The sequence below is a fragment of the Chenopodium quinoa genome, unplaced genomic scaffold (assembly GCF_001683475.1).
Source record: "Chenopodium quinoa cultivar QQ74 unplaced genomic scaffold, ASM168347v1, whole genome shotgun sequence".
Classification (NCBI taxonomy): Eukaryota; Viridiplantae; Streptophyta; class Magnoliopsida; order Caryophyllales; family Amaranthaceae; genus Chenopodium; species Chenopodium quinoa.
In genome coordinates this window covers 1,750,551-1,765,058 of record NW_018745684.1, presented here as the reverse complement: position 1 = coordinate 1,765,058, position 14,508 = coordinate 1,750,551, and the positions used below count along the sequence as shown (strand labels likewise).

The 14,508-nt window shown below is 36.3% G+C and overlaps 3 protein-coding genes across 5 annotated transcripts; 1 reads left to right on the top strand and 2 right to left on the bottom strand.

Moving 5' to 3' along the window:
• Positions 1-159: 159 nt before the first annotated feature.
• Positions 160-5,934, bottom strand: LOC110717482 (pentatricopeptide repeat-containing protein At5g27270-like). Of its 3 annotated transcripts, none has more exons than XM_021896194.1 (8): positions 4,904-5,934; positions 2,508-3,915; positions 2,061-2,372; positions 1,823-1,927; positions 1,633-1,720; positions 1,414-1,535; positions 1,197-1,261; positions 160-991 (listed from the first exon to the last, which is right to left on the bottom strand). In XM_021896194.1, exons 1-8 carry the CDS (start codon positions 5,438-5,440, stop codon positions 434-436), a joined length of 3,195 nt encoding a protein of 1,064 aa, XP_021751886.1. In that variant the 5' UTR covers positions 5,441-5,934; the 3' UTR covers positions 160-433. The 3 variants fall into 3 exon arrangements, with proteins under 3 accessions (XP_021751886.1, XP_021751888.1, XP_021751889.1); XM_021896196.1 differs by having other exon boundaries at positions 2,508-4,260; positions 4,904-4,989; XM_021896197.1 differs by having other exon boundaries at positions 2,508-4,282; positions 4,904-4,982.
• A 1,140-nt stretch (positions 5,935-7,074) lies between these two features.
• LOC110717770 (protein SMG9-like) lies at positions 7,075-10,604 on the top strand. The gene is made up of 7 exons (XM_021896540.1): positions 7,075-7,560; positions 7,678-7,786; positions 7,979-8,094; positions 8,487-8,606; positions 8,800-8,889; positions 9,504-9,652; positions 9,898-10,604. Exons 1-7 carry the CDS (start codon positions 7,324-7,326, stop codon positions 10,301-10,303), a joined length of 1,227 nt encoding a protein of 408 aa, XP_021752232.1. The 5' UTR covers positions 7,075-7,323; the 3' UTR covers positions 10,304-10,604.
• Positions 10,605-12,514: 1,910 nt separating this feature from the next.
• LOC110717906 lies at positions 12,515-14,199 on the bottom strand. The gene is made up of 4 exons (XM_021896693.1): positions 13,930-14,199; positions 13,766-13,832; positions 12,906-12,989; positions 12,515-12,825 (listed from the first exon to the last, which is right to left on the bottom strand). The coding sequence occupies exons 1-4, from the start codon at positions 14,089-14,091 to the stop codon at positions 12,764-12,766; spliced, it is 375 nt and encodes a 124-aa protein (XP_021752385.1). The 5' UTR covers positions 14,092-14,199; the 3' UTR covers positions 12,515-12,763.
• Between the last annotated feature and the right edge of the window lie 309 nt (positions 14,200-14,508).

Sequence of the window (14,508 nt, the reverse complement as noted above, 5' to 3'; positions counted from 1 at the left end):
TTAGTAGCCCCAATCGAGTCTTAAGGTTCGAAGGTTCTTTCCTTATCAGAGTTTTTTTTTTTTATATTTTCGACGGGTCCTTAGCAGAGTTTATCGATTTTACATGTTTTTGTTTTACTATTAATTAATAAAAAAATATATATAAAATACATGTACAAATGTTCAAGAATAAATTATGATTATACTCGTAATCCATAATACAAAGTAATTCTGCATACATTATCATTGGAAACAATTAAATTATGAAAAAGAGTAGCCTTAACAACAAACCAATAGAACCCAGTCAACCATCCTCCCAAGAGTTCCAACAAAGATACTATACAAAATCATGGAAACTGTATACTTGGTGTTCTGTATTTCTAGCTAATCTTCTAAAATTTTCACCTACAAACAAGAACTGCAATTTCGAACTCAAAAATATGTCCACTAACTTCTAGGAAGTTCCTATCCTGCTTCCGATTTCAAGGCTTCTCAAAAATGGAATCCCCATGTCGTTCATTGATTTTAAGACGACATCTGCCTGATGACCCTTATCCACAGCTTTGTACAAGTGAATAGCAGCACTCATGATAAATCTGTCTGCCTTTGCATATTGTTGAATCCTTTCAAAGAGAGAAATTCCTTTATCCACATATCCATATTCCAAGTAACTCCGTAATATGGTCCTACAGCATACAACGTCAGGTTTTAATCCAGAAGCAAGCATTGTGTTGAAAACACGATCAGCTTCCTCCATTAAACCAGCTTTGGCAAAGACTGATATCAAGAGATTATAATGAGCACAAGAAGGTTGTATTCCTTCTTTCTTCATGGATGCAATCGTTTGTTCCGCTTCTTGGTATATCATACTCTCTGTGTAAGCTTTAATAAGGGCAAGATAAGTAAAGGAATCAGGATAGCGCCCATCTTGCTGCATGATCTTAAAAAGCTCCTCTGCCTCGGAATAAAGTCCCACAGAAGCATATACATTTAGCATAACATTGTAGCTTATCTGCAACATTGGAGTGACATAGATCAGCACCCTTAGAAGAGCAGGGGCAGGCAACATTAGTTTAACAAATATCATACTAAGTAATACGTATATCATGAGGAACTACATCCACCCTCTCTCTTCCCCATAGCTGAAAGGTTTAATGTCATGAATCACTTCTTAATACAACGAGTATTCAAAAAGTAAGCAACATAGAAAAATTCACCTTTCCAGGTTTTACGCCTTCCTCCCTCATTTTAGCGAACAATGCAGATGCTTCTTGAGCTTTTCCTGCAAAAAAAAAGTTATCTCTCCATTGTAATCATATGGTGGATAAGCAAAGAGTTACAGCTCCAAAAAGGAAAGAGACTTATGGGGCATAGATTATATGCATGGAGAAACCAAGTAAATGAAAAGGCATAAGACTTCGTGGAAAACCATACCAGACTTTCCATATATGCTAATTAGATTAGTGTAAACTTTCTCATCCAAAGATATGCCCATATTCTGTGCCATGTTGAACATCTCTACGGCCTTATCTAGCTTCTTTTGTCTTCCATAAACACTACACCAACCAAATAATAATACACCAAAAGAAAGTAAGACATGCTTTCCTTCCCCTTGTTAATGCATTATTTTTTTCAGTGAGGAGGCTACCTAACCTGATCATAGTGCTATACGTCTGTATTGACAGGGAAACTCCAGATGATAGCATGCGGTCATATATGCTCGCAGCAAAATGCAATTTACCTGTGAAAGTATTATGCCAGGCATCAGCTATCATTGTCTTTCTCGTATTATATCGAAGTACTTGACAGAAAAAGACTTTAAAATAAAACTCCCCAACCAAACCTGCTTCTAACATTGCCTTAATAAATGTATTATATGCAATAGTGTCAAGAACCAAGTTGTCATGCAAACTTCTGCTAATCACATCCTCTGCTTCCCGATACATCCCTAGGGCAGAATAAGTGAATAACTATGTTAGAAGAAGGAAACAGATCAAGGCATCAACTATATACAACCACACACTAATACATTTCTACTACAAAAAGAACAGAACTTGACTAAAGATGAGCCAATACCCTACCACGATTTGTTAGATGGTTCACAAGCACACTGATGACAAAGGGACTCAAACAAATTCCTCTTTTTGTGCATTCCTTGAAAACCTGGTAACCGTCCCTAGGTTCACCACATTTAACACAGGCATCAATCATGGAATTGTATATTTCGGCCCCGCAATTAGCAGAATTCACCACAGCTGAAAATAGTGTTTTCACTTTTTCCAGATTATGTTGCTTTCCATACAAACTAATCATTGAAGCCAAGATTCCACCATTTTCCTTTGAGTCTCTTTCAATTAATAGATCACAGAGGATTTCAGCTTTAGAAGCATCACCTACACCAAGTAAAATGTCAATCGTCAAGAAAAACTCAACAAGATAAATATTGCTTGAGTTTGTAACTGAACAATTGATAATACGCTAAAATAAGATGCAACACCATTTCAAATTCCAGAAGACACCAACTTCACCTTCATGTATAAACTTTCCGATGAGTCGTTTTGCAACAGATAAGCCATCAGCAGCTCCAAGTAAAAAATCAAGCGTGTATTCTATCTTATTTCTGTTACCATTTGCTAGATAAAGACAAAGCATAAGCTCCAGTGCATTAGTATCAAGGGAAGCAGGGACTACCGAGTGACCTTTTTCTTTCTCAAACTTCCCATCTTCTGATTTCAAAATCATGGAAACAGTTTGAATAAAGCTGCTATTTTCCATATATCCATTTCCACTTACATCTTCAATGAATTGCTCAGCTTCTCTAAGCATTCCCTCCTTAGAGTATACCTTCATCACTGTCCTGCAGAGCTCCTCATCAAACATAACATTGTCCTTCCTTATCTGAAGAATGAAATTCTTAGCCTTCTCAAGCAATGTTTGTCTTAAGAACATGTTGAGCATGTCATTACAAGATCTTGAATCCGGGACTCCAATACTGGATAAAGACTGAAATGTTGCTTCAGCAGATCCAAGATCTCCATTCATCTTGTAACACTTCAACAAGATTGAATTGGAAAAACTGGAGAATGGTATATTTCGAGACTTCATCACCTCCATGGTATGCAAAGCTTTCACATATTCTCCTGAACTAAAATACACTTGTGCCATTGCTATATATGTTTTCTCATCACGAAGCAGACCCAATCTTTCAGCCTCTTCAAAAGTCTTTTCTGCATCTTCACAAAGACCAAGCTTACCATATATCCTTACAAGTAAACCATAAATGACTTCGTCAGCTCGGATTTTGTACCTATCCATTTCTGAAAATAGAGACAGTGCCTTTGAGTAATCTCCATTCTTATAATAGAGATTTAACAGAGAAGCACAAGTAAAATTACTTGGTATTATATCTTGATATCTCATTTCTTCATAAAGCCTCAATGCTTCATCTTGCTTGCCTTCTTTGATGTTACATGTGATCAGAAGGCTGTAAGTGACCTCTTCAGGTACAAAACCAAGGCTTTTCATCATATTGAAATTTTTCAATCCCTCTTCAAAATGACCTTCCTTAACAAGTGAACAGATGGCAACCGTGAAGGTAAAGTGGTTAGGTACAACCCTCTTATCAATCATGTCTTTATATATCTGTATCACATGTTGGTGGAGTGACTTCTTTTGCAAGGATGACAGCATGAAGTTATAAACTGCTACAGAAAGTAGCACATCCCTCTCTCGCACAGCCATGTAAAAAGATAGCATAGCTTTGTGTCGTCCCCATCTAGCATATGTACACAGCATAGTCCCACAGGCAATTTCATCAGGTTCACACCCTGCATCAAGCATCTCTAGAAAGGTCTCTTCAGCCAGCTTAATCTTCCCAACTTGACCATATGCACGCAAAACAATTGTGTAGGCAATAACACTAGGACGGTAGCACAACTGTTCCAAGCGCATCAATAACTTCAGTACATACTCATTATTCAAATCAAATGAAGCAATGAAAATGATTCATTTTGGTCTAGGGTAAGTAGTGATCAACTTTGGCTGCACACAACAACTTGCTTTACTATAGTTGTATTTTGATAAAACTTTGTCCACCAAATTTCCTATTGAAGATTCATAATTGTACTGTCGTAATACAACTCTGATAAGCTCAGCCAAGTAAAAACAAAGGTATCAAACTGTTCCAAGGATAAAGTAGGTGAATCACTAGCTGCTTCCCAATGCATTCAACTCTCACATCTCAGTCAAGATATTCTTAGTTGAGTAGAATCGCAACACACCCTGCAGCATATAATTTTCCAACCTATAGATTCATTAACAACCAAGATAAAACAACTCTTGAATACAGAAATCCTAGCACACCATAACTTTCCTAATTCCAAAACTTGACAGCAATAATTTTCATGTAAAAGATCAGTCAAAGACATGCACATATATCTATCTCCCCAATAGACAATTCGCAAATTCTAAAAGTCTAAAACTAAATTCTTACAAACTATGTTAATCAGACTCTTCATTCACCTCATTAACGGTATTAGATACCGATACCCTCTGAGATGGGTATGACACTTGCACACTTTATTATAGACCAAGATCATGCGCAGTTTTCATAAAATGGCAGTGTCTGACCCTTGGATTCACCTCAAGTTCTATGTTAGATACTCAACACTCTGACATGGGTACAACACTCAAACACTTCACTCTAAACCAAAATCATGCTAAGTTATTATATTACGGCCATGTCTAACACTTGGACACATACCCGTGTCCAACCATTCTAGCCTACACCATAATATAAGCAATACCACAATCTCACATCAAAATTTCCAAATATTAAAAACCCCAACAGAAATCCAATACAATTCAACTAAAAACACAATCAAAATGCCATCAAAACACAAAGAAAGCAATTAAACAAACCCACCTGCAATTTCATCCAAGCAAAAAAATCCCTAACTTGGCGCCAACCCTTTTGCTCCTTCAACACAACACACATCTCCCTAAAAGTAAGCTTAGCAACAAAAGAACCCATTACTTTCCTCATATCATAACTACCTTCAGTTTTCTGCGACAAGCTTCTAACAACCTGAATTGCAGCAACAACCTGTTTACCATACAAATGACCATTCCTGTCATCCTCCAAGTACTGAACCATCTGCTCCGGCGTACGGCGGACCCACCTGGGGGTTTGAGCTTGAGGGCCCTGGTTTCTTCGAAGCGTGCTAAGATAGCGAGCTTTGGACTTGATTATGCGACGGGCGTTGTCGTCGGAAAGTGGGTTTTTGGGGTTTTTGGAGCGGGGTTTTGGGGCGGTGTTGCCGTCGCTGAGGGACCATGGATCAGGGGTGACGGAGCACCTGAATTTGGCTATGGTGCGGGTATTTGGGAAGAGGGGTTGGGGTTTTAGGTGGGTTTTGAGGAGTGGAGTTGGAGAGAGAAAGCATGATTGGAGGGATTCCATGGGAGAAATGTGGAGTGGAGTGACGATTCATGGAGGAATGAAAGAAAAATCTTAAATTTACAAATTATCCAAATCCTCACTCATGTAGTCTTTATAAATGGGTAGTTTTGGAATTTTATCAAGGTGTGATAGGAATTAATGTTTCCAAAATTTCTTAGTTTTTATTTTTTTTAAAATTGTAATTTAGATTGATAATTTTTTTTTTCTTTTTTTGTGAAAGGGATGAAAAAGTATTAGGAAGACCCGCAAGGGAACTACAAAATGCGTTTGATACTAAGATAGGAAATAAAATAGAGTTTGTAAGGTACAATATTCAAATTACCACTAATTAAATGACCAATATAAGTTATTCAATCAGTTGTTCAATTTGTTTCACGATTACACGATATACAGTCGAATATTCCAACTACGACCTATCAAAATTGCTGAGGATAAGTCATATGTGTGCAATAATATGATTCAATTGCCACAGAGTTGCCATAAAACCTTTTAACTGAGTTGATAACTATTAGATTGTTGCCTTTAATATGAATGTGTTTTGAATTTTTGATACATTTTCCAATCGCAAAAAGGAAGCCTTTGTGGAGAGCAAGTGTTTCAACTATGAAAGCTTTAATATTGCCAAAGGTTGAAATTGCGTGTGCATTGAAGGTTGTTGGTGTTATCTTGAATGACAATTTCCGGCTTCCCGCTTCTGAGTTATGTTGAACTGTTCCGTTAAACTAATGATGATTGGCCAATTTTTAACTGCATTTATTGAGGTTAACTAGAAAAATACTTCCTCCGATTCTTTTTAGTTGCATCATTTTAAAATTGTGGACTCCTGGACAATTTTTGTAGATGAGAGAGAAAGCTTAGATAGAAAGATTAAAGTAGACCCGTGTGATAGGAAAGAGATAGAGAAAATTCATTACACCCCCAGTCCCATAATATTTGAGACGTTGGGGTGGACACGTAGTTTAAAAAAACTACAAGTGAATCCATTCAAAACATTTGTTTATTATTTAAAAGATTCTCTTTTGTATTTTTATATTGTAAGAAAACTAAAAGTAGGGGAGGTAGGGGTAGTGAGGAGAGAAATGTAGGATTTAATTGGGTTTTGGGGTTTATGGTCCCAAAGAGAGTGTAGGAAATATATTTTTTTTATTAGTGGCCTCATTTCATATTTAGTAACGTGTCAAGTATTTTGGGACGGACAAAAATGGTAATTGTGTCAAGTATTATGAGACGAAAGGATTAATTTTTTAAAAAAGTGATGTATCTAAATTGAAACTTCCTTTTTTAGAAAGTGATGCATCTAACAAAAAATGAAAGAAGTACATTCTATAATTTTTTTTGAGGGGAAAAGTACATTGTATAATTCTAAAATGCAGTACATTCTATGCTTCTAACACAAAACAAAGTACATGATGTAGTAAGAGTCTGTTTCGATTTACTGAAAACAATTGAACTTAACTGAATTGAACTGATTGGAACTGAACTGAAATGAATTGTTTATGAGAGAAGGAAATTAGGAACTGAATTGAAGTGAACTGAACTGAACAGAATTGAAGCTGAATAAAATAGGCCCTAAATCCAATATTTACTATAATTTTTTTAAATACAGAAAACACAAGTTTATCCTCAGAATAAAAAAAAATATTTATCTAATTGCATTTCCGTAAATATATCAACAACTTTTATTATATACGGGTCCTACAAATGTTGATTTATTTTCCTATGAAAATCTCTAAAATGACCTCATGTTACACCTTTACAATTTCCACTTCCTCAAGCTCCAATTCTCCAACTTAAAAACTTCAATCACAGACTCACATTGAAAACACTCCCAAAAATCCCAAAACCTAAAAACTTAACTTGAGCTCAACAGTAGTAGGACAATAATGGCTTCCAGCGGTGGCGGAGCAGGCGGTCCATCATCGCCATCACCAAAAATCTTGTTAGCAAAGCCAGGTCTTGTCGCCGGAAGTCCTTCCGCCGCCGGAAAATTCATCCGAGGTTCCGCCGGAGAAGACGATGCTTCTTTATCAGCAGCTTCAATTCGGTCTCGTCTTCCTCCTGTTGGCTCCCTTAATCTCCTCTCCGATTCATGGGATTTCCACTTTGATCGTTTTCTTCCTGTATGATTAATCATTCATTCTCCCTCTTCTGCTTTTTTTTTTTTTTTTTTTTTTTGTTGATTATTTTGGAATAAATTTGTGAAAGATTGATTTTTTTTTTTTTAATGGGTATTGCAGTTTTTGACGGATAATACTGATTTTACTGTAATTGGAGTAATTGGGTCTCCTGGAGTTGGAAAATCGACTATTATGAATGAGATTTATGGGTTTGATCCTACCTCTCCTGGTAATTTTTATCATCACATTTGTTCCTATATATTGTAGAATTATTGCTTGTTTATTTAAGTGAAGAAATTGAGGGAAATGATGCCAACTTTTCATTTCGATTATTGTAAATCAGTCTTATTATGAGAAATGCTATGAATGGGTTAATGTTGTAGTATATAGTATGATCAATGGTGGTTGATTATTGTTGTAGGAATGTTACCTCCATTTGCAATTCAATCCGAGGAAACTCGAGCAAATGCTAGGCATTGTACAATTGGTATTGAACCTCGGATTTCTTCTGAACGTTTGATACTACTTGATACTCAGGTTTTTTTCTTTTTTGGATTGCTATATTTTATTTAATGATATGGGTTTATGATGGTGTTAATCACTAGAATAAGACTCTAGGCTTTCTCTATTACTCTATACTTGCTAGAAATTGGTAATTATGACAGTTGCAAACCCTTGTGCCGAAGGAATAAGGAGTCGGGTGGTTCTTTTTGTTTCCGCATTACCAACATATCTAGCTTCCCTGCTTCTTGTTTTTCCTTGTTTCTTGGTCTCAAGTCTTTTCTGTAACAAAGCGTTCTCTATCACCCTTTTACTTCAGCAACGGATTTAGTCGTAATATCCCTAGGTTATATATAGATTGGTCATTCAAATTGCATTGTGTTCGCTATTGAAAATTCTTTTTTATACCTGACTATATGCTCTTACAGCCTGTGTTTAGTCCATCAGTGTTGGCTGAAATGACGAGACCAGATGGCTCATCTACAGTCCCTGTTTTAGGAGGTGAAACTCTATCTTCTGAATTGGCTCATGAGCTTCTATGCATCCAGGTTAGCACAAATAGAAACATATTCTTTTTGTCTAAACGTTATTTTTTCTGAGATTCTGTTGATTTTTGTTCTTGCAATCAGCTATACAGCTCTCGTGACCTCTGGTAATTATAGTATCTAGTTGTCCAATCTGCAAAAGAGTAGTTCTAGTTCTAAACTTGTTCTTTATGGTTTCTGCAAGGAATCTTTCTAGCTTGGTGTGCTACTTTCTTCTGTTTGTCATGTTTTGCTGGTGATATCAGAAGGAGCTCATGAAGCTAATATGTGGCGCTTAATGTCAACGGTAATTTTTACTGTATTACTTTAGTTTCTCATTTAGCATTGTTGTGCTTGCTCCCTTCTAGCGTCATTTATAGGAAGGATGAAGACATGTAGTGACCTGACTGTGGCAGCTCACTGCTTTGATAAATAGTTATCTAGGGTGCTTACTATACATCTCTTAGCAGCTGACACCACCACCTTGCCATTTTCCTCCCTAAGTTAGTTTTACAATTTACTTTTGTTGACTTTCTAAGTAGTGCTTCTACTTTGGTAGACTTACTGCTCTTGACTATGTACCTGGCCATTGTCAGGATCTACTTTGGCTGGTGGTGAATGTGTTGTTACTTTTGTTAAATGCTTATTGTTTAATATATATGCATACACTTTTGTCAGCCAATCCTTATGCATTTGATTTGTGGAGTTTTTTTTGTTAATGTCATGTGCAAACTTTGCTGGATCTTTATTTATGAAATTCTTGCCTTGTGGCAACATAATCAGCCTTGAAATGATGTTTTAGACACTAGGCATCGGGTGGCTTGAAGACTGTTGAACAGAAGATTTCAGTAATCTTGGCTTTTCATTGATTTAGACTTTAGTATGCAATATATATGAATTAAAGTTTGTGTGGTTTCTCAGGTGGACTTGTTGAAACATGGCTTACCTGATCCTTCGTCAGTAACATCACACTTGCAAAGCTCAAGCTCAGGCACGGATAAGGATAACAAGGACAAGTTTCTAGAGGGCGGAGAAGAATACATGGCAACTCCTGTTTTCATACATACCAAGTTAGTATTCTCACCCTCTCTGGATATGAGGATGGGATAACGATCGTCAACCAGAGAATAAATATATTAAAGAAAAAATTCATGAAAAGGCCTTGAAGAAAACAATAAGTAGAGAAGTGTACAGCTTCTTTTGTTTCTTAAAGTTCATGCAGCCTTTCCTGTGCTTGTGCAGATAGCTTCAACCAAGTTTACTTTATACACACACACACAGTAGGGTATTAAGACTATATTTTGATTTGATGCAGACTGCGAGATGAAGATGTTTCACCACAGACTTGTGAGCAGATGAAGAAGGTTCTTGGGCAATATTTTCACTCGTCTTCATTCACAAGACCAACAGCGGATGATCATATGTCTATCCCAAAATCTCACCATTCTCAGGACACCAACGTTGACCCTAAACTGTTGGACTTGTTCTTGGTACCTAGAAGAAAAGATAACTCATTGGAACTTGGCTATGAAAGCTGTGATTCAATGTTGTGGAGAATTCGGGATCACATATTGTCTATGGCCCGTCCCTCTTTTGCAAGAACTGTTTCTGAACGAGACTGGCTGAAAAACACTGCAAAGATATGGGAATTGGTGAAGAATTCTCCCACCATTGCAGATTATTGCAGAACTCTTCAAAGCTCAGGTTTATTTAGGAGATAGCTCTTTTACTTTATTGATTGATTTCTTAGTTATCAGGGAATTGGTCATAGAGACGTTTGTGGTGATTTAGATTGTAACTTGATGATAATAGATTGATAGTTGCTTGTTCAACTATAGTTAGAAACCTCCATTTGTCTCCATTGTTCATTCTTAATAGACATAGCAAACTAGAAATTTAGTCCTTCAGGATCAGGGAGTCTGGTGATAATTTTAGGACCTGTCATGACATTATTTAGATATTTGCCTTTGAGCTTGTAATTCGTAACAATTATAGAATATTAAAATAATTTTGCGATGTTCATTTTCCTCACTAAGATATAATGATTTGTTATCATTTTCTTAGTTATTGGATGATTGATTATGGTAAAGGTTGATTATTTTAATGTTCTTTGTGATGATATTCGACAAGTAGATAGTTCCTTATATTGCTTGTCACTAGAGCTGTCAAAAGCGGACTCGATTCAAAAAATTTACCTAAATCCGAATATTAATCGACCCGTTGGAACCCGGAAAAATAGTGACCCGAACCCGATATAACTTGACCTGAAACGAACCCTAGACCCGAGTTAACCCAAGTATTTGAGACCTGAACATGAACCGACTTAGAGATGACCCGACCTGAATATAACCCGTAAATTATTGATTGAACCGAACCCGACCTGAACCGAGATTGACCCAAACCCGTTTTAACCCGTTAAAATCCGAATTTAACCCGACCTGAATTTTACCCGACCCGAATTTAACCCGATTATTACTAACCCGACCCGAAATTCAACCCAATCTGTTACTAACCCGACCCGAAATTCAATCCAATCTGTTACTAACCCGACCCGAAATCAACTGACTTGTTATTGACTTGACCCAAAATCAACTCGACTTGTTATTGACCTGACTCGAAATCAACTCGACGTGTTATTTTATACATCTTCATTATTGTAGATATTGACTAGCTAAATAAAGATATATGCTATATATATATATATTCTAAGCTACCCGTAAAGTCGTAACTTCGTAAGGCTAAAACTACTCTATGTTAATATTGATCAAAGTATTTTGTTTTGGATGCAACGAGACCAAGTCGGTCCAGTAAAAGAAAGAAGCATCATCCCCAAATTTAAGTGTTAAACATAGTATATACTTGTTGTATGGTCAAAGGAGATAATTAGCTAAACACATTTGTTCTTTGGGCATAAGTTTACTCTGACTCCACCTCTTACTCTAAAGTACCTTAGTGTGATGAGAGTGGTGTGTAAACTTATTTGAATTTATTAGCTCGAATTTGAATATATCTAAAATTTTCTCTCTTACAATAAATGAAGAAATTAATAATGATTAAAGGTGAACCTCATTACATGAACTGTTAACAAACTGACCCAAAAAAATGTACCCGATATGACCCGACCTAAAATCAACCTAAAACCCAGATTAACCCAATATTTGAGACCCAAACCCGAACATGACCCGACTTGGAAATGACCGACCTGATTATAACCCGTAAATTATTGACTTGAACCAAACCCGACTCAAACCCGAGAATGACCCGACCTAATTAGCAAATTATTGACTTGAACTGAATCGAACTCGAACCCGAGAATAACCCTAACTCGTATTAACCCGTGAAAAACCGAATTAAACCCGACTTATTATTCACCTGACCCGAATATAATCCGACCTTTTATTGACCCGCCCTAAACCCTACTCAGACCCGATAAATTGTATGACCCGATGTGACCCGACTCAAGTATGACGCAACCCGAACCCGACCGCATAGATTACGACATTAACCCGAATTGACCCAACTCGAGTTGACTCGACCCACACTAACCCGACTCAAACTTGACCTGTTTATCCGAATTGACAGCTCTACTTGTCACTGGCGTATCATTGGCATTTGCGTCTGAAGTTTGCTTATTTTCGGTTTTCCTTTTCTTTATACTCTTTTTCCTAAATAGGCACTGATCCCATTTAAACTCTCATCAACAATATAATCTCACTATTCTACTTTTTCATCAACTCCCCCCTCAATTAAATATCATACAGTGTAAATATACTTGAAGCATAAGGATTAAGGACGGAGAGAGTATTGCATAGGATTAGTGATGGAATGGCCAAGAGTCCTAACTATTTCAATTATTTTTTGGAGCAATATTTCATTTAAAAATAACATCAAAAATAAGCTTTTAACATTTGAAGGCAAAAAAGGGGCATCTCTTGTGTAAAATGCTCAAATTTTGCAATCTACATTAATTTTGCAATCTACTTTTTTCTCAGCAAGACGTTCTCCTAATCTGAAAGCTTACAAACATAATGAGTAAAAATTAAAGAGAATACAAGTGAAAAGAGTAATGCCATAATTTTTTAATTCTAAACAAAATTTGTAATGCACAATGACCAAGAGACTAGTTGGTGAGAACTTTCAGCGAGCGGAATTGAGCTGCATTCTTTCTGAAATTTGAATACTTATTCTACCATGGCATCAGCACGAGCAGCTTCAGCAGCAGGTTTAGAAGATTCACTTCGGCCTTTACATGTATGATATTGAAACATTAATATAAAAAAAATAAAAAAAACCTAATGATGCTTATATTGAGGGAAGAATTACCTTTGTGCCTTTTCTGTTTGTGTTTAAGCTTTACACTCTTCTTCAAGTGAAACTTGGCAGGAGTCGTCTTAGATTCTGCAGGTTCTGGATTTCGTTCACAGTTACAAGTTAGTTCAAGCAAGAGTAGGGAGTAACAAACTCACTTAAATTGTGTCTAACATTATACTAGAACAAAGATTTATGCAGTAAAGCTGGCAATCAATAAGTTAAAAAGTTTCAATTGTAATCTGGATATATGGAAACTGTCTTCACCCTTCACTTCCATTAGAACAACCAAGTTGCCTTTTGCCGTTCACAAAAGCAAGCATGCTCCCTCATTTAACAGTATGAGTAGAAAATAAAACAACCAAATTCCGGGATAAAATTCCAAGAGTATCCAGCAATTGAACCAACACAAACTTTACTCTTTACAGCATGTATTAGCACCTTAAAAAGTTAGGAGATATACTATGATCAGGAAGACACCACACTAAACCGCCTACGCGAACTAACCATGATGCAATAATGTACTAAGATATTCACTCTCTAGTCTCTCCCATGGTGAGTGAACCTTTCAAAAACATTCTCAGCTGAACATTCCTGTAATAACTACACAACGGCCGACGAGTTCACAACCAAAGGATACATAAATATTTATCACATGAGGTACAATTCACAAACAAACATTTCATAACTATTCTCAAGCTTCTAATCGATACTCTACAAACATAACAACACACATTTCTTCCAATATAAAACCCAGAAATTCAAGCAAAAACCTTTAAATCAACAAATTAAAACCCTAAATATACAGTTAAAAACAAAACCCACAATCAAAAACTGAAATTTAGCAACAAGGAGAGAGAAAGAGAAAGACTTACCATCAGCAGGAGCCATATCAACATCACCCAGAGTAATAAGACCCTTTTCTACAGCCTCCCTTTGTTCCTAATTTTTTACGGAAAATCATCAATTCAATCCATTAATCCTTAACACGAAAATCAAAAACAACATAAACAAAAAAAATTGGAAATAAAATAAATACCCGACGCCATTTTTTGAGGTTCTTTCGTTTGCGCTTGCCAGAAACAGAATGAAGCTGGGTTTGGCGTTTAAGCTTCTTGGTGTAAGGATCTCCATGAGAAGCTCTCTTATTCTGGGAAATTAAAGCTCTTCTTTTCTTCTGTACTTCGTTAAATTTCGCCATTGTTTTTTTCTCTCTGTAAAACCCTAATTTTAATGGCGGAACTTTACTCTTTCAGCCGTCTATCACTCGACGATTTTGCTACACCGTGTTGTGTTATAGCTAGCACTCTAACATTTATAGGTTACTTTTTTTTCCCCCAATTTCTTTTATTTATTTATTTGGTTCTTTTGTCAAGTAGAGAGTTGCAAATAATAATGATATGAACCGTGATTGATCTCAGGTTTTGAATATCAGATTCGAAAGCTTTCACCAATTTATACGAAATAGTCCTATTAATAAATTTATTATGCCTAAAAACCAACTTATATGACCCATGGACATCTCGTGTACTCAATTTAAATTTTGGGATTAGTGAATCCCACGACTTCTTAGGAAGCTATTTGGGTGGTTGGAATCAACCAATTTGCCTTTAAACGG

Bases quoted from the DNA above. Each gene is read 5' to 3' on its own strand.
- LOC110717482 (XM_021896194.1), bottom strand. From the start codon at position 5,440: ATGGAATCCCTCCAATCATGCTTTCTCTCTCCAACTCCACTCCTCAAA. The intron at 3,916-4,903 runs GTGGGTTTGTTT...CGCTTGGAACAG, and splicing joins TTGCTTGGATGAAATTGCAG to TTGTGCTACCGTCCTAGTGT. The intron at 1,262-1,413 runs GTATGGTTTTCC...TTTTTTTTGCAG, and splicing joins TAGCATATATGGAAAGTCTG to GAAAAGCTCAAGAAGCATCT.
- LOC110717770 (XM_021896540.1), top strand. From the start codon at position 7,324: ATGGCTTCCAGCGGTGGCGGAGCAGGCGGTCCATCATCGCCATCACCA. The intron at 7,787-7,978 runs GTAATTTTTATC...TTATTGTTGTAG, and splicing joins GTTTGATCCTACCTCTCCTG to GAATGTTACCTCCATTTGCA. The intron at 8,607-8,799 runs GTTAGCACAAAT...GAATCTTTCTAG, and splicing joins ATGAGCTTCTATGCATCCAG to CTTGGTGTGCTACTTTCTTC.
- LOC110717906 (XM_021896693.1), bottom strand. From the start codon at position 14,091: ATGGCGAAATTTAACGAAGTACAGAAGAAAAGAAGAGCTTTAATTTCC. The intron at 13,833-13,929 runs GTATTTATTTTA...GTAAAAAATTAG, and splicing joins ACCTCAAAAAATGGCGTCGG to GAACAAAGGGAGGCTGTAGA. The intron at 12,990-13,765 runs GTAAGTCTTTCT...AACGAAATCCAG, and splicing joins TGATATGGCTCCTGCTGATG to AACCTGCAGAATCTAAGACG.